The following is a 27,881-nucleotide window of genomic DNA, read 5'->3' as shown; positions in this document are numbered from 1 at the left end:
TAAAGCCCGGTTGACTCCGGCTGTCGGCTCCGGCTCCGGGTTTTTCAGCGGCCTCTGTCTGCGCCTGGCAGCAGCGCAGCGCGGAGAGAGAGAGAGAGAGAGAGCGCAGTGGGAACCAGAAACACTATGGCTGCCTCTCTGTCTCTTACTCAGGTAACACTGGCTTTTACAACTCAAATCTATCGACAAGCAAAACAACAACAAAAACAACAACAACAACAACAAAAACCCGTTTTCTACCCTCTTGCTCGCTCTTCTCGGAAATATCTCCGCGCTGTTTTGTTTCAACAACAAAAAAGAAAGAAGAAGTAAGGCAGGTAGAAACGCGGGGTGTTTCGTATTCCTCCCTCCTCGGTCCTGCTCGGGAACTTCAAGTCTTGACTGGGAAAAAGTTTCTGGTCTAATCTCTTCGGGGACTGCGTAAGGGCGTAGCTAGCTAGCTAGCCTGCTAGCTCACAGCTAGTTAGGAGAGGAGGAGGAAGGGGGGGGGTGATTTTAAGATCCTCTTTTATCAAACTTAAAATAAATTTAAAAAAAAAAATAATAAGCCGCGTCGCGAGCTTTTACTTTGGGCTTCGTTTTACGTGTTTGTTGTTTGTTTTTTTTGCGGGGTGTTTCTAAATCGTACTTCTGCTCTTTGCCTCGTGTCGCTGCAGGCTTCACTCGGTCTTATGGCTAAAAAAACAAACAAAAAGGAAAAAAAAGATGATAATAACGAGACGTGCGTAATGTGGCTTCAACTTGTCAACGTTGCTGCTCGTCCGACCTTCTGCTGACGTCGTTTTTTAATAGTAATAATTAATAATAATAATAAATAAGCAGGTTCCGTGAGGGATGGTCGCTGCCCTGCTGTGTCTGAATAACCAAACCTGGTTTATTGGTGTGATCAGAAGTAAACATGCTGAAGTGGACACCGTTAGCCTCTTGTTAGCTTCTGCGCTTGTTTTCGTGTCAACAGATTAAAAAAAACAAACAAACAAAAAAAACAACTCCCCGAGTTTTGTGACCGGGTTGTGTTGCAAACCAGTAAAAGAGGAAGTGAACCGGAGGAGCCTCTTCTTCTGTCACAACACGTCAGTCTGCTGCTGGCGACAAATCAATACTTGATTTGGGATTTAGTGTTTTGTTTTGCGCGGTGAGGTGTTTTAGCAGGAAGCAGCCGGGTGGAGGAAGTTGTTTACCTGAGCCACCTCCGACAGGAGCTGCTCTGACATCTTGATCTGGCACAGGTGATTTATTATAAAGAAAGAAAGAAAGAAACTGTTCACCTCTGTGTTGGGAGAGTTCATCGGCCTGTCATGCAGCACTGCTTCTTCTCAGCTTTACTCCCAACTGGTCTGATGTTTGGTGTCGTTAGTGAGATTGATGTGTTTTGAGCCATATTTTGTTATTATATTATGATTATGAGACTAGATTGTCTGAGATTTTGAATAATGTGATATGGCTGTGTGTGATTCCTGGTTTTAAATGATGTCATTTCACTTAGTCATTACAACCACATTACTCGCGATTATTTATCTGAAATCCCATGAATATTTTATGTATCCACCAATAGTCATCCCTATGATAGTTTTTTTTGCAATACCAACATTGAGGTATTTGGTCAAAAACATTGTCATGTTTGATTTTGTCCATATCGTATTGTTTGGGAGCTGAAACTACTAGAATCAACTGGACCGGCCCGTCAGCTCCTGCACCGCCATGTACCGGCGCTATCTGCTGAAGTTTTCTGTGGGCCAGCGAGGGAATGATTGAGGGGTGTTTTTTCAATGCTCAATTAAAGAGTCGCCAGTACAATGACAACAGTGTTGCAGCCGCCAACAGATCCAGGCACACACTATTGTGTGTCACAGAAAAAACAAGTTGCACTGGCCAGAGAAAGATATGTGTGTGTCAACAGTTATCTCACTGTAAACTGGCAGTTGAAAAAGCTGACTGATAACTATGCTGATCGCAGTGTGTGTGTGTGTGTGTGTGTGTGTGTTTGTTTTCTTTTTTTTTTGGTGAGTCATCTTCTGTGTCCGTTATGTCTGTAACAAGACTGACACCCAAGCTTATCTTCGCTTTCTAATTTCTCTTTTAATTTTTATTTTTAAACAATTTTTTTTAACCGTACAGAGTGATTTTGCATGTCGGTTTGAATAGCCACTCTCCAGCTGATTCACGTTTCATACACTTACTGTTAACTTCTTCCTTCCTTCCCCGCACTTGTCATTTTCAAACTGCAACGACCGATTGTCAGTTTCAGCTGTATGCAGAAGAAAACGCTGATTTGTTTCCTGCTCAGCCCGGCAGTGGACATCTGTATTAACAGAGGAAAAGAGGAGTGTTTAGGGAGGATGTGACTGAAGACCAAATTAGCTGCAGCCTGCGGCGTGACGCCCTGTTGCAAAGGTCTGAAGCTGACCATGAGCCTTAGGAAGTGTAGCCTGTAGCCTGTATCCTGACGTCAGCACAGAGGTCATCACTCCCTCTCAGCAGAAACCTTCTGTCATCCTGCCTCTTACAAGCTCACTGTATGGTGTCAAACAACAAACACATTTCTCCAGGGAATGTGTATCCGTCTTTGCTTTGACTGTCACATAATCAGTGCTGAAGCAGCATCGACAACTTTGATCATAACAGTGGTTGCAGTCATTAAGTAAGAATGCAAAAAAAAAAAAATTGGCCTTCATAAAAAAATTCCTTCATAAATGTTTGATGTTGTTGTTATATCTTTACAAATTGAATATATTCACGTTGTGGCTGCTTTGTGCTCAGACCTATAGCTCAGGGCGATTGTGAGGGGCATTTGTAAAGGTTACTAAAGTAAGTGTTGTAAAGATTAAATGACTTATAGATTATTTCAAGAAACTAAAAAAAAAAAAATTGTTTCATGACAAATATTTTACATTCATGACAGTAAGCTGAAGATCTGTGGGTTTTGAACTGTTGGTCAAACAGGGTGGTGTAAGAATGCCTTGTTGAGTTCTCTTAATTGATAAATCGTAAAAAATAAGCAGCACAAATCAATAATGAAAATAATTGCCAGTTGCAGCTCTGACTGTAGAGTGATCGATAAGAAAAATAATCGTTGACATCGTTACAACACTGTTTAGTCTGGAGTTGCTGTTGACTGTACATGTTGTGGTACAACAACAATGCGGTGGCTTCTGTCATGGACTGAACTGAATTGTTTAACTCTCTTTTTCTCAGGAGTATTTTCGGATATTTAGCCGGCGAGTGTGTTTGGATCACACTTTTTTTTTTTAATTTTTTTTTTTTTATAGACGTGATGAAAAGTTCATGATACATTTTCAGATATTAGTTACAACTCGTGTGTCTGCTGCTCCATCTGGAAAGGATCAGGAGTCTTTTTCTTTTCTTTTTTTGACAGCTGCTTTGGCTCAGAGGATGACACATTTACTGTAGCCTTCAAACACTTGTTGATCATATGAGCTCACCAATTCAATTTGTAGAACGGAGAAAGTGTTTTAAGTATTAGTATATTCTGTGTCAGAACATTTTAGGAATAGATATATATATATATATATAGATAGATGTACTTTATTGATCTCACAAGGGGAAATCTTTACGTTACAGCAGCATGAGAAGATTCAGGGTTAAGTCTGTTGGTGTCGCCGGCTCCGATGCTGCTCCCCCAGCAGACTCTGGCGAGGTACACACTGGCCACAACCGACTGGTAGAACATCTCCGACATCTTGCTGCACACATTGAAGGATCGAAGTTTCCTCCAGAAAAAGAGTCATATGTCAATGATATCATGAATTTCACGAGAAGGAACAAGTGAGGTTGTGACAGTTTTGAAATGTGCTTATACTGTTTTTAATGCAGATATTTTTCTTCTCTGACAGCTCTCCAGTGGCAATCCCATCTATGACAAATACTATCGACAGGTATGCAAATACATATTTTTTTAAACCCCAAAAATGTAGTTAGCTGAGTTTAAGCTATGGTGTCTTAACATTGTTCAAAATGTGCGTACATATATCATGAAGTTGGAGCCTGTTATTATTGTTTGATCGAGCAATTTTAATGTGGTTAGACTTTTACGACATCGTGCTTTGAATTGCTCTGATGTTGCTGAAAACAAAAACAGAGAAAGAACTAATTCAACAAGAAAATATGTTGGGGATTGCTTTTTAATTAGTTGCACTGCTTCTTTAAACACAAACACAAGCTTTAGCTGCCTTGATAAACAGGAGTGTTGCAGTCAGCAGTGATCTCTCTTCTCAGTTCCAGTCTTTGTGTTCAACAAATGAAGTAACTTTATGAATTAATAATGTTTCCCTTTGCCCAACATGTCAGGGGAGCTCCCTGTGAGCCTCATGAAAGACTACTAAGCTAATAGACTGCTGAGGAAATACCTTTGGTTTATTATCAGTATTAATTTAAGTTACTTGGAGACTCTGCCTAATCGCAATTCTCACCCCCATTTTCACTTCTTTATTTGCCCGTCATGTTCCTGAAGCTAAGTATGCATTTAAAGCTTCTTCCAATCCAAACACAGTTGTTTTTTTTGGTGTCGTTATGCAGAATGTGACTAAATTAGAAAGGCTGCCTTGTAACTAGCTGTGTTGCTGATGTTTTTAGGGTGATGTGAGCTCTAACGGCCGTGTGTTGGGGTTTGTGTGCAGGTTGATCAGACTGGCAGCGGGTGGGTGGCAGCAGCTGATGCAGCCCTGTTCCTGAAGAGGTCAGGCTTGGCTGACCTGGTCCTGGGAAAGGTGAGCAGAGACTCAGAAACAACACCTCTCTGATCCCTTTGTTATTCACATAGATTGTAATAAGTGTGTAAACTGTAAATGTATCCTCAGATCTGGGACTTGGCAGACTCTGAACGCAAGGGTTCGCTTAACAAACAGGTATAAACGCACTGTGGAGGCACATCACAATGAATTCCTTTCAGATGGTTCAAGAACATTTGACCATCACAAGTTTACACCAGTGTCCCTCTTTTCCCTTCAGCAATTCTTCATAGCATTACGGTTGGTGGCCTGTGCTCAAAATGGCCTGGAGGTGGCACTCAAGAGTCTTAACGTGGCCGTTCCTCCCCCGAAATTTGTAAGTCTGCTACTGTGTACTATAAATCCATGCTGTCCATGCCATAAATGCTGCAGCTGGTGATTTGAAGTCGAGATCTACTGTACAGTCAGGTGTTTGTATCACAGACTTAAACTTAAATCTACAGTTTATTAAATGGCGGTTAGACATACAGTTTTATTTTTATATATTTTCATTTCAAACAAAATATTAAATATTTAAATCTTTGTGTTGATCTCCAGCATGACACAAGCAGCCCGCTGTTGGCAGGAGGAGTAGCCATTGACATGCCCTGGGTTGTTAAGGTGAGGCACTTAGTTTGTTATCTTTTAGTCTTACTGTAGCAACACAGTGATCTATGTTTATTTGTAATTTGCCTTGTTGTCCTCATTTTATTCATAAGCGAACAACAACAACAACAACAACAAAGAAGAGTAAGTTCTTCAATACAGTACGAGGATGGATCAAAAAGTTCAGCGACGGCTTCTGCTGTGTGCGAACACAGCGCAGCACTGTGACGTCCATGGAGAAGGAGGAAGCTATAACCTTAAGTCATTTTTCCAAGTTACGTCACTTGATCAAAATCAGCACCCGAGTTACACACAGTTTTGTGAACACTAGGACGCACAATTATGATTTCACTATGGACTTCAGCAGACAGCGGCCATCAACGTTTCTGTGAAACTCAGGAAATCTCTGACAGTCGTAGGGTTGTGGCGCCGTGAATTTGTCCCACATGGTCAGAGTGTCAACACCCGAGTTCCCCTTTGACCTTCTGAGGTGTCTGAGGGAAAACTTTTGGTGCAAACGACCTGAACGGTCGTGTGCTGGCACTTTTGTTCTCCGACTTGACAACGTACAAGTTTTGATGTGCGCACTCTGCTTACGTTTCATGTCCATGTTGAAATTACAAATGCACGTGAACATGAACACGTGACAGTGGTCACAAAAACACGTGTAACTCGGGTGCTGATGTTGATAAAGTGACGTAACTTGGAATATTTATTCCCAAAGGTTATAGCATCCCCCTGCTCTGTGCATGTCACGGTGCTGTGCTCCATAAACTCCACAAGGAACAGTCTGTGGACTTTTTGATCCACCCCTGTATGTATCCACCACAAAATGTGATCTTTCATTCTGTGAATTTGTGAAATTGCAAATACATCAGCCAAACACCAATTTTTTGCAGCCGTGCAATGTGAGAACATTAGCCAGAAGAGCAAATGTGCTATTTGACACAACGATGCTGCCGATAATGATTTCTTTTTATGGCTGACGAGCCTGAATTTCTGATACGTGTCAACAAACATCTCCCTTTCTGTCTTTTATTCAGAGTAATTTTTTACAGTAGCTCCAGAATGGAAATTTCAAGTTTGAATTCTCAGACACTAATCATTCAATATTATTTGATTCTTCTTCCAGCCTGAAGAGAAGATGAAGTTTGACTCCATCTTTGACAGTCTGGGTCCAGCTGGAGGGATGCTATCAGGAGAGAAGGTCAAGCCGGTCCTGCTTAACTCCAAGCTGCCAGTGGACATCCTGGGCAGGGTATGGTCCTCCAACAGCACTCTGTTTGTTGAATTGTGGTTATAAAGTGAATAGTTACTGTAATTTGCACAGGTGGCTTTATAGAAAAATACCCCACATAGCCCATAAGAGCAAAAGTGACTGTTATATGAGGTTCTCATTAAGATGTGTATAGAAGATTTAAGATGACAACAAATTAAGCGACTTTACAAAAGTATGTGAGATCAGTGGCACAGAAAATTAAAGAGAATTAAGAGGAAGGGAAAGTCGATAGTGAGTCAGATGTTTCAGTCTCACATGTTATTATGTCTCATACAGCTTTGTAATGATTGATGTGTGACAGCATTGTCTTTGTGTCTTGAAGGTGTGGGAGCTCAGTGACCTCGACAGAGACGGCATGTTGGACAAAGATGAATTTTCTGTGGTACGACATGAGCTGATATTACAGACAGACAGGAAACCCCAACAGTTGCAGTTAGTTTCAGCTGACGCCGTTTTCAAACTGATATACCCAACCCTATACTGTGTTTCTCAGTGTAACACATCACTGGTATTCTACGCATCGAAATCAAATCATCTAATTCATATTGAGGTTTTCAAAAAAGGGTTTTCACTCTTCCTCTTTGTCTTAATGATTTTTACTCCAGGAATAGATGTAATGGTTTGTTTGTGTGTGTGTTAGAAAAATTACTCAGAGGCTGTATTCAAAATCAAACACATCGGACATTTATTCTTGCAAGAAGGAGCAAATACGTTAATGATTTTTACTCCAGGAATAGATGTAATGGTTTGTTTGTGTGTGTGTTAGAAAAATTACTCAGAGGCTGTATTCAAAATCAAACACATCGGACATTTATTCTTGCAAGAAGAAGCAAATACATGTACACTCAAAGAAAGGTGTCCAGCATTGCTCGAAGTCTCTTCTCCGTAGTTCAGCTTTTATACAGTGTGACAAACAGTTGACAGTCATCCCCACTTCCTCTGTATATCTGATTTTGTAGATAGTACTGAGTGAGGTTGTAGGTCACAAGATAAAGGTACAGAGACGTTGTAACTGACACTGTAGAACCATGTTGTACAACAGATAGACCAATATTTGACAAGTATGATGAGTTCATTATTTTTCCATCAGTGTGTGAAATATGTGCATACATAATGTTATATGTGCAATACTGGACTCTATTTCACGCTGTGAAAATAATTTCTGTAGAGCTGAACGGAACAAATTCAAGATGTGTGGAAGAAGTGTGAAGATTGAATAACTACAGGATGTTTGGGTAATCATCTTTTATCATTGATTTGTCTGTTGCCCTTTTTCCCAGGCTATGTATCTGGTGTACAGAGCTCTGGAGGGCGAACCCGTTCCCATGTCCCTACCGCCTCCCCTGGTTCCACCCTCCAAGAGGAAAAAACCCTCGGTGCCTCCTGTGATGCCCCTGTTACCCTCACCCCCCTCTGTCAAAGACAGTCGCTCCTCCCACGCTGGCTCTAAGACCATCCCCCACCCTCCTAAACCCACCCCAGCTCCCGTCCCAGCACCAGCAGCTGCCCCTGTGAGTACAGGATCTGTCTCTTATGTGCATGCAGAACCTGAAAAGCTATTGGATGTTTTTATTTAAGTGCCATTTAGCTGCAACAACACGCGTTTAAAATGATCTCAACCTGGCTAGCTCAGTGTGTTTTTAAAAAGAACAAGACGAGAGGAACTGTGAAGGTGAGTGGATTAACAGTTTATGTCATCGGCGTAGATTGTGCTCACATCCACCTGTGATTATGAAGCAAATACTGAAATGAAGTCTGTTTTGTTGCCTGTGCAGTGGGTAGTGTCGACGGCAGACAAAACCAAATACGATGAGCTGTTCAACAAGACAGACGGTGACATGGACGGCTTGGTGTCTGGACCAGAAGTCAGAGATATATTCCTCAAGACTGGGCTGCCGTCTGCCACACTTGCACGGATCTGGTTAGTATAGAGACATCAAAATCTCCCCCTTTGGCTTCTCTGTCCAGTTTTGATGCACAAGCCTGTACTGTGATTGTTTTTGTTCATTGATTTGAAACCTTTTTACTCTCCAGTCAAATCAGTTTAATGGAGAGTGTGTGGTTCAGGGGCCTTTGCAGTCTGTAAACCCTCTATCCTAAGAATAACATGGGGTCGTACATACAGAGTAGAAGGAAATAAGACCAGCGGTTTACACTGTGGAGAAAGTTCAATGTTAGCTAAATGGAGGGCTAATATATTTGAAGAATATCCCAGTGGTCAAAGTACATTTTGTTAGCAGTTGGCTGCAAAATTGTCGTGCTGTTTTCTAAATTTTAAATCAGCGCTCCTAAAAAAAAAAAAAACACACCTGAAATATATGTGATTATTAATGATAATGTATGGAAAGGACAAATACTCATACTTGCAGCTAATAACTGCTCAGTACATAGTGATATTTATGCAGAATAACAATAGACCAGTGAAGTGCGTGTGTGCACATCCAACCAGGAGAATATCACTTTGTATAGATTTTTTATCTTCACGCGGCTGATTGGCTTCCATCCCGTTGCGACTGCTGATCAGTCCGGGTATCAAAAATAGTCGTTGCCCGCGGTGTAAATCGTTACTGCCTTATATAACGTGTGCGTTTTGTGTTCTCAGGGAGCTCTGTGACATTGGAGACGTAGGGAAACTGACCCGAGAACAGTTTGCCCTGGCGCTTTATCTAATCAATCTGAAGCTGATTAAAGGCCTGGAACCTCCGCAAAGTCTCTCCCCCGAGATGATTCCTCCCTCTGACAGACAAAACATCAAACAGGTGAGTTGATCAGAGTGCCCAAGTCTATGAATAACAATGAGGGATATCTGGTTCCTTTTTTTTTCTTTCTATTAAATATAACAATGCGCCTGCATTTTTTTTTATTAGTAAATTCAGAACTTAGTTTAGTTTGATTTTATTGAAAAACACAGTTAGACAGTAAGAAAAGCACACACACAATTCAAGGGTCAAAAACACATGACGACTCATCATAGAAGACATGATCTCTATTAATGAGATCAATAGTGTTAAATGGAACAACAGAACAGCAGTGGAGGTATTTGTTTGGTTGCTGTTTTCTGCACATACAAAAATAATATACAAAACCTATTCAAAATGAACATCATTGTTACTGACAATTTAGTCTCTTGTTTATTTTCTGGCTTACACTGATTCTTTTTTCTCTTGTGTCTGTGTGTTTTGGATTTTTCCTTTCAGCTTGCAGCTGTGTGTCTTTCATTTCCTCTCTTTGAGGCAGTATGTTACTGTTTCTTCTGTGTTGCATTTTTACATTTTTGTGTCCACTTCACGTGCAATGGGACGATCCTGAGTGAGTGTGTTTGGTTGCTAAAAGTCCGGTGCATCTCATCACTCTCAACAGACTGCCTTTCTTGTCATCTTCTCTAATTTTCTCCAAATTAATTTCTGTTTGTTGTCATGTTTCACCAAATCAGAACCACATATCACGTTTCCATTTGTCCCTTGCTTAATCGTCATTGGTTGTCTCGATGCTTGTGCTTTTGAGGGAAGCTGACCAGAACAAAGGTTTCTGTTTTTAGTTTTTTGTGATACACTCATGGCCCCTAATCTGTTCAACATGTTTTTCTCAAAGGCTTGAAGCGTGTTTGATTTACCCATCTATCGAAGATAATCAACAGAAAGAGGGTTGTTGCATTCTCTTTCTTCTCGGTATTAGAGAACAAGGTGATATCAAGCTCTGTAGATGTAGTTAAACCAAACTCCTGGACCAGAGCTTTGCTAGGACCCAGTTCTCCAACCTCATCCCACTCATATCTCCATCAGTGGCTTCCTGTGTTATCTTTGTAAAGCTGCTAGTGGAGCTCTACTGTTTGTTTGTGCTGTGACTGTTTGTACTCTTACACTGTAAATTGTCTTTGGAACCCAGTACTTTCATCAACCCATCTCCAGTGTTAGTGTTTTTGTAGATTTACAAAATATTTCTATACTTGTTACAGGTGGTTTGGGGTTATGTCCACTTTTTAATTGTCTTTTGTCCTCGTGTTTTCCCCAGAACAACATTGTTAACCTGGCAGCTGACTTCTCTGCCATTAAGGAGCTGGACTCTCTCAGTAATGAGATTGTTGAACTGCAAAGGTAATCTTTTGTTCCTGTATTGATTTAAAAGTGTCAGATGCCATGTATATCATTGCTAATGCCCTCTTGGTGAAGGGGGGGTGACAAGAGGAGGCCTAACGATGGCTTGTAGTTTCCACTTGTTTAGGATGTTCATCATCCTTCGTAGTGGACAACCAGATCCCTAAAGTAGGTCTTGACTGTGATGGCCTTAAAATGTTATGAAACGTGTGTCTGAGGCCGAGCTTTTACAAATGCGTTCTTGGAAAATGATGTTTCACTGTGGCAACATGTGTGTGTGCATCATGTGGCCTAAGGCTTAGTTCAGAGCAAAGGTTCGTGATGAGACCATTTCAAACTTGCAACTAAACCTGCCAGTTCACAGCAAAGCGACTAGAAGAGACTGTGTAACATCTCCACAGCAGCAACTCTTTGTACTTCCGTATTAATTGCCAGTTTTTCTGTCTTTTTTTCGGAGCTCTATATCATTTTTAACGTCTTAAAACATGAATGAAGCTAATGATAGAGAGTTACTTACTGCTGTTGCATTTTTAGTAATGATGAAAAACATAAAGAAACAAGAGATTCCATGGCAAATGTATGCTGTGAGTTTCTACCATCTATTTCCAACACAAGAGTAGTTCAATCATCTAGAGCAGAGGTCTTAAACAGGGGGTCCGTGGACCCCGTACTGCAGGGCGTTGTGAAATTTTGGGTTGATTAGACAATGTTTTCATATTTCTTTGTTTTTTTTCCCCCCAATTTTTTCCCCCCAAATTTAAATGTCTTTAAATACACATTAACATGAGTCCAACATATTTTGGCTAATGGATAAATGGAGACAGAAGATGTTATCTTTCAGTCAGAAATGCACACATTCAGCGACACACAGGAGCTCTCTCAAGGTGGGCACCGGTTCACTTACAGCGCGAGACGAGCCTGGACCTGTCCCTGTCCCTCCAAGCCTCCTGCACACAAAGAGGGGGACCCACCCCTATCGCTGCTGTGCCAATCACAAGGCCCAGTTTAATATAAAACACAATTTTATACAATATATATATATATATATAGTAGGGGGTCCCTGCTCCATCTCTATCAGTTTGGGGGTCCTTGGCATGAAAAACGTTGAAGACCCTTGGTCTCGAGGAGTTGGTGTCCCATCTAATAATAATAAAAAGAAGCCCTAACTATGGCGTGTTTTAACACTGCCCACTTGTGATTTGACCATCAGCCCCCTTAAGTGGAGCTAAGACAGGCGAGCTCACACGGCTGCCGCTTTTCCCTGCAACCTTCTAAAACTATTTAGTCTTGGAGTGAATTTTTGGTCTGAACTGGGATTAACATTTTTGGTGTACAAACCCAGGATTCTTCCATGAAAGTCTGCTTGTCAGTCAGTTACTGCAGGGCACAGTGTTTACCTCTAACTGAGGATGTATAACTGCATCAGTGTGGATGTTTTAAGATAATTTGGTTCTGCTGGTAAATTAAATTAAATTAAATTAATTTTATTGTGAAAACATTGAAATGATTTATACTAACTGCTGGTTCTGGCTAAGAGAGGTGTTTGTGAACCGCACCGCTGTTTAATGCTTGTTCAAGTATGCAAGATGGATCACTCTCGTGTTCTCAGACTTTCTTTTAACACTCACAACTTCAGTGAAAATAGATAAATAAAGAATTGTGTTTTTGCTGCAGGCTGATAAACACATTAGACCTCTAGAGCTGAGTTATGTAGCTGCTGTTTGACAGTGAGATGGAAGAAGAGCCAGACTTCATGTCTTCAACTCTGCTTTGTACTCCACACGATCTTAAATAACAAAAGTACCTTTCAGCAACATCTGGAAGAGTTTTCACAAACAGTCCTTCATTTTTTACTGATCCTTGTGTTCCGTTCACGTCTGCATGTTTTGCACCTGCAGTCTCGGTTTCACTTGTTATCAACATTTAACTTTTATGCCTAATAGATTTATGCTTCCCTTTCATGAAAGCTGAGAATGAGAAGTGAGAATATGGACTTCCACCCAACCTCTGCCTTTTAGCACGCACACACACACACACACACACACACACACACACACACACACACACACACACACACACACACACACACACACACACACACACACACACACACACACACACACACACACACACACACACGAGGTGACAGAAGTTCGAGACAGATGAATAGAAGTGGAAACTAAGTCAGCCGATTTAAGACGAGCTTTAAAAAGGTGATGCATGTTTGCAGCTGCTTTAAAATGTGGCAGCAACGTTCTGCTCAGAATGAGGAGGAAGATGGTGACGGTGATGATGAAGGGTAAGAGGATTATTGGCATGATACTCAGCTTGAGTTGACTCTAGGTTTTTCTTTTGCTTTGCTAGAAGACTGTCAGGGGAATTATGCGTTTTGATGCGCAGCAAGAGATGGAATATAAAAATAGATGCAGTGTTTGAAAGTTTGCTGTTTTTTTGTAGCTGACATTGAAATGGATGGCAAAGGGTGTGTGAGAGTGTGTGTGCTTCTTTTAAATCAGCCATCTGTAAGTGAAACTGAAATGCAATCAGTGTTGTGTGTTTTTACACAACTGGGTACCAAAATGTAACATTTTTTAGGGTGTAATAATACAAAATGTGTGTATGATAGCTCAATTCTAGTAGTAGACTATAGTAAACAAACAACTTTCATAGCCTTTCTTTTCTCTGCCTTAATATGCAAATCATTGTTATGCAACGGAACAATGGAGCAGTCTGGTGAATATTTAACCAATCCTGGGGGTTTATCAAATGGGATCAGAAACTTACTTTATTCTTGAAATACATTGAAATATTCATGTTTTTTTCACAGTCACATTTAAATCAATGTGTCAGTGCAGATATATATCGGCTTCTTTGCTTTTGGTGCTGTTTTTCAGGGCTGCACAATTAATTGTTCTAAAAATACAATCTCAATTCATACCGCTGTGCAAAAGAAGAAGGCCTGCTTTCTCCCCCAACAAATGACAACGCTTCATCACACCACGTGATTCAGAGCAGCACAAACCGGCAGTTGAAAAAATAAACCCAGCGAGTGAGCGAAAGAAAAAGAACAGAAACATGCTTGTTCAAACATTGTGTTGGTTGGAGAAGACAAATGACTGACTTAAAACAAGAGCATTCTGTTTTACCAAAGATGATATGTCGGCCCTGTATCATGTATCATCATCTTTTTTTAATGCATTTAGTTCTGTATCAGGTAAACAAGAGCAATAAACATTTATATTGAAGAAAAACAAAATCATGAGAGAGAATCATGATCTCAATACGAAGCAATACAATTGTGATTCTTGTATTATCATGCAGCCCAAATGTTAAATCTACTTTTTGGTTTTAGTTTGATTCACTTTTTTTTTAATTGTTTTAATGTTGCTAATGCTCAAGGAAATCCCACATTAACCAAACTGATACAAATTGACTGCCTGTCTGTGGCTAAACCTGCCGTTATACCTGCATTACTGCATATTAATAATTAATATCAGATAATTATATGATAAATTCTAATGATAAGTATTCTACTGGAGTTTTGGTGTCTAATAATAACATCATACTACTTTACAGTCAACACTAACACGACAAACCTTTGAAGGTAGTTGAAGTAAATCTAAATGTTTTTGTAATTGTTAAAAATATAATGCTAGTCTGTTGTTCAGGAGTAATTATACATCCCTGCTTCTTTTCTCCAACCCCACCCACCTCTACTTTTCCCTCTCCTGCTGGATGCATGAAGCAGACAGGACACAAATGATAGATGTTGTAGGTTGGCTCCTCATCACTCGTCCCTCCTCCCTCTCTTTCTCCCTCCATCTGCTTCTCACTCTTCATCTCCCACACATTTGACTGAGCAAGCACATGCTCACTTTCTCCAACGGCCCTCTTGCTTACAGCACTGCACATCTCATATTCCGCCTTTCTCTTTTATAATACACGTCTCGCACACCTGCTCCCGCTGCAGGCGTTCATGCAGCCCTGTTCACTGTGAAGCTGTGATTTCAAGAAAAAATCATGGTGCTTCAGGGAGAGGAGGAGTTGGCCGTGGTGGTTCAGGGGCAGGGTGAAGCGTGCTCAGCGGAGAGCTGGCTGGGGCTGGGTGGGCTTGGAGTACCGGGTCTGACCTGTTTGTCCTTGGCGGCTAAGTACTCCTGTCTCTTGTGTTGGACGCCCAGGGAGAAGAGCTCTGTGGAAGAGGAGATCAAGGAGAAGGAGGAGGCCATCCGACAGCACACCAGCGAAGTGCAGGTAAGGTCTCAATGTCTCTGCGTGTCTGCGAGTTGGTCTGTTCCTCGAACCGTGGATACAGGAGACAAAGATATATTTATGGGCACACGGAGTTAATGTCTTGTCCGTGTCGATGTAGAGGAGAAAGGCCGTTTCTCTGCCGTCTCGTGCCTTTCATAGGACTGGTGTTGGAGCGAAGTCACTGTTTTAAAAGCATGCGTGTGTTTCAATTGCTTCTCTCCTTTCTAGTCAGAAGCAGCCATAAGTGCTAAAGCCGTTGTTCACTTCTGCTGTGACGGATACACTGGAGGAGAAGATCAATATTACATTTGGCCGTCAGTCTGAGATATAGAAATACAGTTGATGTTGCTCGGAGAGGAAGAGGCTGGTGTCCTTGTGTAGGTGTATCTGCCTCCTCTGAGCATGAGATACTGTCTCTATTTTAGGAGCTGATGACTTAAAGGGCCAGTCTGCCCTGCTTTTGGGAATGTCTGATGTCAGTGAGTGAGCGAGGATCTCAAGGGAGTCTGACACTGATGTAGCTACATTTCTCAGCTGCACTGCAGGATAGCCTCTGGTGCTTTCTGCTATTTATACTGTTATACTGAGTTTATTCCTGGACGTTGCACATTGTGTGCTTTTGGTGTTGTTATTTCTAGCAAAGTCTGCACAGACTCATGTCAAAGACTTCCCTTGCAGCGTTCCCTTGTTTTCATCATGTACTCTGACTATGTTGCTGTGGTGTAACCCGCCAAAAACACTGTTTCTTCACATGTTGGACACAAAGGTATTTTTGCTATTAACATGCCTTGTAAAGACTGCCATTGTCCTCTTGGGTGCAAAACTCCTCTCAACTGCTGCTCCAAGGACATTAGAAATCTCACTGATTTATCCAGCTATTAGATTATCTGAACTCTCCGAACTAAAATAAAAATTCATAACTCGACATTTGTCTAGCGCACTAGATGATTTTCAAATCTTAACGGAAATAAAAAAACATCGGAGACCTCAGGTGTAATGACAAATTGAACCAATTTTTAATATTTCAATCACAAGAACCAACACACCGAACAATTCAGTAAAATAGGACCTCACATTTTACTAAACGATTTCTGAATGGCAAATCCATTGACTTAAGATCTCACAGAACCTCGCAAGATAAAATATGACTTCGGAGCAAAATAAACAGGGAGCTGTTATGTCGTTGTCGCTGGTTTCACTTCTGTGTTCTATGTTTTGCGACAAAATAGGAGAAAGAAAGAAAAAAAAAATGATGAAGTTATGGCTGAGAGGACGGACTCGGCATGGCTTTGACATTTTGCAGCTCAAGCTGGAGGGGCGATGGAAATACCGCTTTATGATGAATCCTAAACAAGATAATGTTACTGATATTTGTACACAGGTGGGGGGGGGAATAAAGCTGTGATCATTAGAAATGTTGTCATTTTTAAACATTGTTTGACCTTCCACTGCCACAGAGATGCTGCCATAGTGCAGGATAGTGACGCTTCCTGGTCAGCCTGCTCTCATGGGTATCGAGTTTATCAGATATGCAAGAAATGTGTTTGATATTTACATTTCTAAATCGGGGAGACTCTTATCCAGTCTGAAACATTAAGAACATGTCTATACACCCCTCACACTACTGGATAAATTGGGCAAATTATCGGTTCAAGTCCACCTTTAATCTGGAACACCCTGACAGTTGTTTGGTGATGTGAATCAGACCCTAAATCAGCCCGGTCGTCCTCTGGTGTGGGGCCAGAATTTGTAGAGTAGAATAAACCTTATTGTCCCAAAGGGGAGATCTGTCCTGGTGCAGTGCAACGGTGTGTCGTTTTACGTAAAAACATCAAAATAATCTGCACTAGCGCCTTTTTTGCGCGTCTGTACTTTACTTTTTCCTTTCATTAACATATTCGCACACCAATGGCGACAGTGCTGCCATGCAAGGTGCTCACCTGCCACTTCAGCAGTTAGACTGGAGGAACCGTGGATTAACCTGCCAGCCTGACCTCGCAGGTCAGCATAGAAACAATCATGATACTAAACAGTTGCTTCACATAAAAAAAAACATCATGGAAACATGAGAGACATCACGAGTCAAGATTTCGAGTTGAGCAGCTTTGATGGAACAAACAAAAGCTTCGAGCAGTTTGCACTTTGGCGCACTCAGTCTTCAGAGTATTCAGAGAGGAAAACATGTTCTGCAATGATTTTTGCCGCTTGCTTAAAGACTCCCTGCTCATACAGGCTCTGTTTCTTCTACCAGTGAACTTACTCCCAACAATTTGTCATAGAAGTTGGTGTCTGGGCTCAAAGTGTGGTTGCCCAGTGGCATGTGGCCTTTCTCTGCTGATGAGTCACTTCTAGTTCATGTTAAATGTAAACTTTTGAGAGAAAAGGAAACAATTTAACTTCACTTAGTTTTCACCTTTTTCTCTTTCTCTTTTCAAGAGCATCCAAAATGCTGATCATAGTTTTATTTTGATATATTTCTGCTGCTCTCTCCTTTTCTGTTTGCTTTGTCCATAGATGAACTCACAAACGCACACGTATTCGTCCGTCTGTCTTTCTTCTGGTCTTATGTCTACAGGACCTTCAGGATGAGGTGGCGAAGGAGAGCGAGGAGCTGCAGCGACTGCAGGCTCAGCGTCAGAAGGTGCAGGAGGCTTTGGAGGAGCTGGACCAACAGAAGGGCTCCCTGGAGGAGCAGCTCACTCACATTCGACAGCAGACCAGCCAAGAGACCCAACTCGTAAGTTTACTCTTTTGCGGTCAGTTATTTGTCGGACTTTTCACACGACAGCAACAATATGAGGAAATAATAAAGGGTAGGATTTTCTTTTTAAGAATGAATCATCTAAAAAGCTGAGTTAGTACATGTACTTATTATTACTCCTTTCAGATTACCTCGCTGCAGTCGGAGCATGAGGACCAGGAACACAGGATATGTCAGTACGAGGAGGAGCTGGTCCAGGCACGAGAGGAGCTCCTGGCTCTGCAGGAGGAGAGCAGGAGGCTGCAGGAGAAAGTCCAGGCTGCTCAGGAGCAGCTCACTCCTCTTCAGGAGTCTGTGCGGGACTCCTTCACACAAGTTGCTCAGGTCAGAATCTCAGACGGGTTTCTTCCAACACATTTACACAGAGAGCATTTTTCAGTCTCGCACGCATCTGATGGAAATGATGCACTTCTGTTGTCATCAATAAAGACGTCTGCGCAGGCTGCATAATGGATCACATTTAGATTGTGTTACGTATCCTCACACTTTTAAGTTTGTCTTCCTGTTTATGTGTAACTACATTGCTGTGTATTGAAGTCTGAGTGCTTCCAAAATGTCTGTGTAGACACAGATGGAGCCCTAGAGTGGCTGCTGCTCTGCTAACACGCTGCTCACGCCACACTTTTTGTGTTGACACAGCCGCTACAGGATTCATAGGTTCTATGTTTAACTTTGATCTCCACTCTTTCACCATGTTATTGTTTTCTTTATCGCTCTGCCATTTAGGTTCAACAGAAACTAAATGACCTTCAGGTGGAGGAGAGGTCAGTGACTGCCCAGCTGAGCTGGAAGAGAGCCCTCGAGGACAGCTCTCCTGTCATGGTCAATGGATCAGGAGGGCCCACAGCAGAGCTGCTCCAGGGGGACCTCTTCCACCAGGACCTCTTCCAGGAGGATCAGCCCAAAGAGTTGAAGGAGGAAGAAGCAGCTGCTGTCGGCAGTCTGCAGAAAGAGCATTCAGATAAAAAAGAGAACGAAGGAGTGAATGAGAAAGATGAGGAAGAAGAGGAGGAGGAAGAGAGTCCAAAGACTCCAGAGGAGGACAAGCTCAGACCCGATCCTTTGGATAATCTCTATACGAGTCTAGCCTCCTCTGATATGTACAATTCACTGTCAACACTTGTCAAGCCATGGGAGACCACTGTGAGGGTAATGACTACATCGATCTCAGTTTGGAGTTCTTTAATATGTGGAAAGAAGCCACCGTAAAACACACAGCATCACTTCTCACTAAAACTCTTTTTATGTAACACTGATCTTCTGAAAATAACACAATTACACTAAAATAAATCTTTACAGCAGCCACCAAGCCTCCAAAAATACTAAACCTAATTTACATTTGGTGTGACCACAGTTTTCCAGAACTGCACGAATCATACCAAAAATGTAAAATATAATGGATAAATTCTGAGACTGGGTATCTGTAAATAACACTCGTCACTGCTGTCCTCTAATCTCAGGAACACAACAGTCCTGCGCCCGACGTCTCCTCCGAGGCCCTGGATGATGCTGATGAATCACCTAAAGAGAGCCCACAGATGGTAAAATCCCAGTCCTGAACCAGCTGTAAACATCTGTCTGTCCTTGTTTTCCTCAGTTCTTCAGTTTCCCTGTTTTATTATTGTCATATTTGAGTGTCACTTGTAGTCAAGCACCGGTAGCGTTTGTTTACCCCACGTTATCCCTCTGTGAAGCTGTTTATACATAACACAGACGTGACTCGTTGGCCCGACAGCGTGTCAAGCCATTTTCAAACAGAACGTGTAACTGATTTAGCAGCAAAGAAAAATTGAAGCTAACCTGATCATTATGTCAACAGATCGCTCACAAAATGTCTTCAGGATGCAGTGCGATATAACTTTTGGGAATCAAAATACTTCCAAGACACATTATTTACCTTAGCCCTGTGTCTGCCCAACAGGTTGCGTCGCCAGAACCAGAGCGCAAACAGGAGCCGACAGAGTCTGCAGAAACAACCGCCTCCTCGTTACCGCCTCAAGTCGGCCCTCGCTCCATGCCACCACAGACCAGCCCACCCTCCCTGCCCGACATGGATTTCTTCCATTCAGACCCCTTTACCGACCGTAAGTCCTCACAATGATGAGTCAGTGCTTCATGCTGAGGTTTTACCTGTGGGGACAAGATCCACTCCTAAACATGGATTGTTTTTGCAGATCCAGTATACTGTAATCTTTGTTGACATGTTCAAGGCTTCGGCCATCCAACACGGTGAGACTGGTGATGTTTTTTCTTTGTAGATGATCCATTCAAAGATGATCCTTTTGGAAAAGCAGATGTTGCAGGTAAATTCTTCCAGTCATATGTCTGATTTGAGGTGTTGAACATAATGCACCATTATGTGTTTATGTAGGTATTTGATGTCTTATCCGCATCTTATCTAGTGTGTACTTTAAAAAAAAAAAGAAGCAAAGGTTCATTGTCCGCATCTGCTGCTGTTTATGTTCACTCAGATCCTTTCGGAGGAGATCCGTTCAAAGGCACCGACCCGTTTGCTGCAGACTCTTTCTTCACGCAGACCTCCAGCAGCCCCTTTCCCTCCGACGACCCTTTCTCTGCTGCAGTTGACCCGTTTGGCACCACTACTGGCGCGCCAGAACCGGACCTGTTCGCAGCCAAGCTGAACGACACAGCGGCTGCACCAGCAGCAGGTTCGGATCCTTTCACCTCCCAAACCACCAATCCCACTTCAGCACCCAAGGATCCATTCAGCTCCACAGGGAACAGCATGGCTGAATCAGACCCATTCGGAGGCAAAGGGAACACCATGGGGGAGTCGGATCCATTTGGTTCTCAGGACGGAGGGACGGATCCTTTCAGCTGCTCCCCACCGAGCTCTGATCTAGCTGTGGTGAGTTGGACCTCTGAAAACCTGGTCACACTGAATCTTGAATGGTAAATGGTCTGTACTTGTGTAGCGTTTTATCACCTGACGGTCTCAAAGCGCTTTTACATGTTTTTTTCCATTCACACACTAATGAGACTGAGCTGCCATGCAATCGGCCACCAGCAGTACATTCACACACCGATGGTACGCCGTCAGTGTCTTGCTCAAGGACACTTAGGCATGTGGACAGGAGGAGCCGGGGATCGAACCACCAACCTTCCGATCCGCGCGCAACCCACTCTACTGTCTGAGCATTGTTGAATGGCAGCAACAATTTCTGTTGAAAACACTGACTTGAAAGTATTTCAGGAGTATTAATACGACAGGCAACAGCAGTGTTCATAGTAGTATAAAGTACTGTTTTATCTCGGTATTTTAAATTTTGTTCTGTATTTTCTGCCATTTTCTTTCTTTTTTTTTCTTTTACAAAAGACTAATCAAAAGCAACAGTTCAAATCTGATGTGGTTTTAACAAATCATCACATTCAGCAAAAAACAAGACAAATATAAAATGAGGCAGATAATAACATTTCAGCAGTTTCCATCTAATTTGCATTTAGTGAGAGTAAAAGATGTGTGGAGTCAGCAGAAGTGTTGGTTTTATTTTTGTATAATGTACACCTTTTTATAGTTCCAGTTGATCACATTACAGTTTGCAGATAATCGTACAGTTTGTTATGTATGATGATTTTGTTCTGTTTTTTTAGAAGGACATCGCAGCTACCAACGACCCCTTCGCTCCAGGAGGTACGACAGTGAACACCACCTCAGATCCAGGTATGGCTTGTGGCACAGCGCCACCGTGTGGGTGCAGAACCCATTGCAGCTGGTAAATAACAACATGCAGTACAGTATTACGAGTTGGATGTGCTCAGTCACTTTGCGTTGATGTGTTTCAGATCCATTTGCTGCCGTGTTTGGAAATGAATCATTTGGAGGGGGCTTTGCCGATTTCAGTTCCTTGACAAAGGTAAAGTTAAGTGGTGTTGATCATCAAATGCACAGTACTGAAATGACACAGAGTCTGATGGGAAATGCAATGACAGATGACTGGAAGTATCATTTCTGGCGGTGCAGTGAAGTTATGTCTGGTGTCAAAACCAAAACATGAATTGACTCGAGCTGCAACACTGAATTGGTGAGTGTCGTGGTTATGGGAGAGGAAACAGCTGGGACGGTATAATGCTAAGCACTCTGTTAGGGATCTTATTGTGCCAAATTATCCCGAGTTAAGAGGGGGCGTGGCCATTAATACCTTCGTACTTCATCAGAAAAATTCCAGTCGAAAGATGGATTTCACGCAATAGAGACTTCAAACTGACACCACAGGTTTCATATATGGAGTAATTCACATTAATGAGGTATCACAGATTTGCCATTAGCGTAACTAATGACAAACTACTTGTGCTGTGATCATATGTGTGCTTTTGTCATGGAGATCTGAGGGCAATCCAAGAAGCTCAGTTGCTAAATAGATATTGTATTTGGTGTGAACCTTCTTTTCCAGTCTAATGGTGCTGATCAGTTTGGCATCAACAACAAGAATCTGTTCCAGGAAGACAGCCAGTCTGGCAGCTCTGACATGCCCCCAGCCCTGCCGCCAAAAACGGGTACGCCAACTAGACCTCCCCCTCCACCTCCAGGTCAGTGCTCGTTATTCCTGCTATGTCTTTTCACATCACTTACGCCGTTGTCAAATTAGCCGCGAGGCTGTCAGCCGTGTGGGACGTGTTCACAGTGTTTGAAATAAAACCTGCCTGTGTACGTCTGCCTGTCTGTCTGTCTGTCTGTCTGTCTGTCTGTCTGCCTGCCTGTCTGTGGCTCATCAGGTAAGAGATCGTCCATCTCTCGAACAGAGTCCTCTGACTCCTTCCATCGACGAGGGCACTTCCTCCCACAGACCTCAGGAGACTTCTCCTCCTCCTCCTCCTCATCCTCCTCCCTGCCTGCAAAGGATCCTTCAGCCGACCCCTTCGCCCCCTCCTCCCCTCCTCGTCACAACGTACGGGAAGCTGACCGATTTGCCAGCTTTGACAAAGTGAGCACCTCCCTCTCGCCATCTCCCTCACTTCCACCTGAATGTCAATAGTCACACCCTCTTCTCTTTTGTTTTCCTGCTAATAAATCACATCTAGTTGTTAAATATGGTCACGACCACCAAGCAAATCAGGCCAGCTTTTCAAATTACTCCATCCACTGCCAGCAGAGAGCCCCCAAGAACTCAATGATGATGCTGCGTATGTTAATTTGAGTGAATTCTGGAGTGAAGCTGACAGAAATCTCAGCTAGTTTGATTTTCTTGCATCCTGTGTGCTGCTTGTGTGTATTTCAGATCCTTATTATCGATGCAATATTTTCTCGCCATATAAAGATCCTCCTTCTTTGTTGCTGAATTCTATTGGGACTCCACCCGGTTCAAGCCTCATGTTTGAATCTGCACTGTTGTACTTTGGGAAGAAATGTACAGAAATATCTTCAAAGAAATTATAGATATATTAATATATTAAATCTGTAACATCACTACATCTATTTGTAGTTGTGGTACAAATGAATTACTTTAACGCCCATATCTTTGTGATACCGAGTCTCTAATGTTTGGCAGTGAATGGAGAGATGAGGAGCTGCTTGTATTTGACTTTTGTTTGCCATCCCAACTCAGCACACTGACATCACATCCTGTGCACATGCAAGGATGTTGAGGACGAGTTCAATTTTCAAATGAGATACTTATGGTATTGAAAATATGTTCACTCTTAGATTTTATGCTGCTTTTAACACGGAATTTGTCTCAGGTACATTTGAATTGCCGTCATGGTTAATTAAGTTTGATGAGGGTCTGAGCCGAGTCAGCACAACTGTGGCGAGAAGGCTTTGACTCGCGCCTCCTGCGTTATGAGTGAAAACTCATTTCATTCCGTCTCAACCTATGAGTCCGGAAGTTTCATGAACTTACCATTGTTTTACAGACTTGGTGAGAAAACCGGAAGCAGCTAAGCTGCACCACGGAGGCCTTTTTCAAACATACTGCATTCAATCAGGGCAGGTTGCTGGAATGACTGTTGCTTTGTACGAGAAGAAAATTATTATTTGCCTTTTCGTTCTTCCCTTGGTAACTTTCAAAACATAAAGGAAGCAACGTGATAACTGTAACAGCAAAATAGAAAAATTAGTATTTGTACATCGGTATTATCGTGAGTTGAATACAATAAAAATCCTCTCGGCTCCTCCTTCTGTAACGCTGCATGGAAATGAAGTGTCAAGCTGTGAATTTGGGATGGATGACTATTTGAAAAGACAGTGTTCATTTCTTGGTGGCTCTCATCCTGCCACATGACTGGACCCGCACGTCCCTGTTGAACTCTCACCTGCATGTACTAACTGTGTTCTCGTTCACTTATACCACTCTTCTCTCCACCGTTCCTCAAATCAGTTTTTTTCCCTTTTACTCTGCCGCTGTTTATTTCTACCCGCATCCCTCTGTTCATCCATCTGTTCATCCATCTGTTCATCCCTCTGTTCATCCATCCGTTCATCCATCATTTCATCCCGTCTCGGCCCCTGTCTGGTCGGTTGTGGAGAAGCAGATTGTCTGTATTCTCTCTTGTGTGTCTTTACACCTCTGTCAAAGAAGTTGAATAAAGTGTTGAATCAAGGGCACCATCTCCGGCTTCTATGTGCATCCATGACATCACTATCTTCAAAGCCCTGAGCTTGAAAGGACCAGCTTGTTTTGTTTTGCATTTTCAGTTCAGTGGTGACAACTCGCATTAATGCAGATTATTTTCCGAAGCATGCTTTAAATTGGAGTACTTCCTGTCCTTCACAAGCACCTATATGGCAAGTAGTGACATAAGCAGAAACTGTTGTGGATTTTACATTTACTACACAACCAGAAGCATTATTAATCTTGATAGATAGTTTCATGTCTGTACAGATGGATATTTGTATGTTTTATATACTGTAGTGATTTCTAGTAAATGAGCTCAAACATGCAAAAACACCAGTATGGTCCTTTCAAGTGTTTGAATACAGTTCAATCAAACAACTTTAGTAACTGAAAATAATAAAGTTACAAATATATATTTATCAGATAACAAAGACGTGAAGAGTTTTTGTTAAAGTTCAGGATTAAATAGCACCAATCCTCCTGCTCCTCGTCCATCTGTGAGAGAATCAGCGGGGTCACACCTGCAAGTGATGACGGCATAGCCTCGATAAAATCCATCCCATGTCTCATGAGTCTTTTCATCATCCATGTTCTGCATACTGCACGTCATCCGCTCTGAAACAGCCGCTGGGGGGACGTAGTCATCGTTGCTTTCTTTCCTTTGCATGGCTGAATTCACACTGGAGGACCCGTGTCGCTTCTGTCTTTCATTCACTAAGAACAATGAAGCTGCTGTCAGTGCATGTCCAGTCTGAAATGATTAACCAGTGGGCTGTTTATTTCAAAGTTCCCTTCCTTTTCCTTTTGCTGTCGTGTGTGATTTTGGTCATATGACGCTCGTTCAGCCGCAGCGCAGATCCCAGTTTGTGCTCTTCTTCCATTTCAGTCCTGTCTGTTATCCTGATCACGTGAAATTTATAACAACATTATGCACGGGGGCTCATCTTGTCGTGGTCATTTTGATCCAGGGTCAATCAGATAAATGTCCATTACAAATAGCAAAACGGTGTTACTGCTGTACTTGTGCAATGGCATGTCAAAAATCGGAAACTACATCCATTGTGTGCGTGTTTTTTTTTGTTTGTTTTGTTGTTTTTATTTCCTGTTTTCATGGAGCAGTATCCAACCGAAGAAGACATGATAGAGTGGGCAAAGCGCGAGAGCGAGCGGGAGGAAAAGGAGCGACTCGCCAGGCTCACCCAGCAGGAACAAGAGGACCTGGAGCTGGCCATCGCTCTCAGCAAGTCTGAACTCTCCTGAGGAAGCTCCCCCCCCCCCCCCTCCCCTACACACTCTCTCTCACCCCCCCCCCTCTCACCCCTCACCTGGTCTGGCTCGGCACGGCACAGCACAGCCTGGCCCAGCCCAGAAAGCACCAAAGCAAAGTGGGGATTGTATAGGACTGACTCAGCAGCACCTGCTGACCCCATGAAGAGACTTCAGACTCATCTCTGAATCGTTCGCACCCCCCCCCCCCCCCCCCTCTCCCCCCCCCCCTCCCCCTACCCCCGACTGTTCGCTGTTCACCAGCACTGCAGTGTCACGTCTTTCCACCCTGTTGGTCTCCGAGGTTTTCGTCTGGACTGAGATGCGAGTGTTTGTTCTGAATAATCGACTGTTCAGATGAATCGGATTCAGAGGAGGTGTGAAGGTCGTCATGTTCTGTTGGACTTCTGAAACCACATTAACTCTCCAGAATGTAATTTATTTAAACTAGATGGAGGTGGCCTTTGTCGGAAGTCCAGTTTTTATCCACTAACCAAACTCAGTACACTTTCTTAAAACCGCAGCTCTCTTTGGCTTCTGAATTTGCCAGGATTTCATGAGATTTTAGTAGACATGCACATTTTGTAGAAGCAGAAATCCCCCCCCCCCCCCAACTTTCTTCATATTCTGAAACAACCGCAGTAAGCTTTGAAAATGTGAGATTCGGTAACAAAATATAGTCTCTACCTTTAATATAGTCCCTTTGAAATGGAGTTACCAAGGCAGATGACTTTTTGTTTTTTGTTAGATTTTTCAGAACAAAGCGATTTAATCAAACATTTCTACATGGTTAACTGGAAGTTACCAGTCTGTGAAATGCACGTGTTGTTTTGTAATGGCCGCCACTACAGCTACTACAACATCGTGCTTTATAGAGACCTTTATTTTCTGTAAGATTTCAGCACTACCTTCCTTCGCCTCGCATCTCTTCAGTGTTTGAGGATACGCTGCATCCACTACAGGTTACGACTACACAACTATTAGCATTAAAAATGTAGGGCCCGATACGGTGGGCTGCAGAACAAAGTACATAAACACTTTTGAGATTTTAACATTTGACATCTGAGATTCACTCAATCATCTTTTATTTGGTGACAAATTTTCGATTCACTATTGGAGACATTTTGTACTGTAGATGGAAGACTGATTTTTGTGCTAACGTGGTTGAACGACTGGAGAGTTACGACATTAACAGACGAACAAGAGCTCAATAGCTTCAACTGGGTTGTCACAGATGAATGTTCATCCTGATTGATATCCCTGTGAGAAACTCTTGGTAAAGCAGTGTCTTACTCAAGCAGCGTAGATGTTGGATGGATAATAACTTTATTATAAGATGAGTGAGCAACTCAAATAATTCACGTGTAACTGCATTTGTCATCTCACTACATTTCACGTTTGGTCCCTTTTCAAAGTGTGCCACCGTTGCTTTTATTTGCATTTTTGTGAGCTTTTATTTTTGACATTTCCTTCCTGAAAAACTCCCTGGATTACCGAGATTTACACAAATTTAGTGTTCAACGTTGTGTCTGCATTTTGGTAGAGCAGCAGGCCTATATAATTTCTGTCTGTGCACCTGAGGCTCTGCAGGGAATTTAACTTGCAAAAAAAAAAAAAAAAAAAAAAAAAAAAATCCTGCTGGAGTCGTGAGGATCAGTGCTCACGTTGCACCGGGTCCTGCTGCCTGTTGACACCCACAGAGCAGTTGTCCGGCCAGCGATCCTTCTCCTTTGGGTCATTTGATGTTTCTCCCAGAAAACGAGCCGAGTTGCTTCACACTGAACTGTGATGGGAGGTTTCTGATGAGGGAATTGAGGCGCACGAGGCTTTTTTTTGGTCACTTCTGACCAAGTAATGCACACCATGTTGGACAGCTCTTCCTGTTCTCACTCATTCTCTGTTTCGATACTTGTTCACTGTGAGCATTGTCAAATAGTTTCCTCCTCTCATGTTTAACCAAATTACCGTCTGTGGTTGACTCAGCACTTCCTACTCAGTGCCGTCTCTCCTGTTGAATTTCATGTTTGTTGTAAATACAAGAGAACAGGAGTTGCATGTATCTTCTCTGAGTCTCTCATTCGACTCCACCTTATAGTTTCATTCTCTCACTGTACATGTTACTGTCATTTGTACAGACTCTGTCAGTTTTACAAACCCAGAACCACTTATGTCCCATGAAGGCTTTTTAAAACTCAAGCTAATTGTATTTTATTTTGTATTTTCTAACTTGTAAGAAACAAAATCATTATTGGGAGGGTTGCCCAAAATATGTAATGCATTTAATTGAAACAGAATAAATATTAAAATGTGCAGTTTCTGCAA

The 27,881-nt window shown here is 42.3% G+C and overlaps 1 protein-coding gene across 4 annotated transcripts; it reads left to right on the top strand.

The window, feature by feature from the left end:
- The first annotated feature begins 99 nt into the window (after nt 1-99).
- On the top strand, nt 100-27,881 carry eps15 (epidermal growth factor receptor pathway substrate 15). Of its 4 annotated transcripts, none has more exons than XM_069698992.1 (26): nt 100-153; nt 3,855-3,896; nt 4,638-4,727; nt 4,818-4,865; nt 4,969-5,064; nt 5,286-5,348; nt 6,466-6,591; nt 6,935-6,994; nt 7,893-8,123; nt 8,388-8,533; nt 9,215-9,371; nt 9,810-9,848; nt 10,624-10,706; nt 14,888-14,960; nt 17,536-17,697; nt 17,848-18,045; nt 18,448-18,870; nt 19,182-19,262; nt 19,643-19,805; nt 19,980-20,024; nt 20,193-20,590; nt 21,334-21,403; nt 21,526-21,596; nt 22,134-22,269; nt 22,456-22,664; nt 25,413-27,881. In XM_069698992.1, the coding sequence occupies exons 1-26, from the start codon at nt 127-129 to the stop codon at nt 25,551-25,553; spliced, it is 3,378 nt and encodes a 1,125-aa protein (XP_069555093.1). In that variant the 5' UTR covers nt 100-126; the 3' UTR covers nt 25,554-27,881. The 4 variants fall into 4 exon arrangements, with proteins under 4 accessions (XP_069555093.1, XP_069555094.1, XP_069555091.1 ...); XM_069698990.1 differs by lacking the exon at nt 100-153 and adding an exon at nt 3,348-3,658; XM_069698993.1 differs by lacking the exon at nt 9,810-9,848.

Source organism: Brachyistius frenatus, unplaced genomic scaffold, assembly GCF_029030835.1.
Source record: "Brachyistius frenatus isolate BFR_SWC_R1_liver_20210118 unplaced genomic scaffold, ASM2903083v1 Contig_29, whole genome shotgun sequence".
Taxonomy (NCBI): Eukaryota; Metazoa; Chordata; class Actinopteri; family Embiotocidae; genus Brachyistius; species Brachyistius frenatus.
The sequence above is the reverse complement of the archived record's forward strand: the minus strand, read 5'-3'. Positions and strand labels throughout refer to the sequence as shown.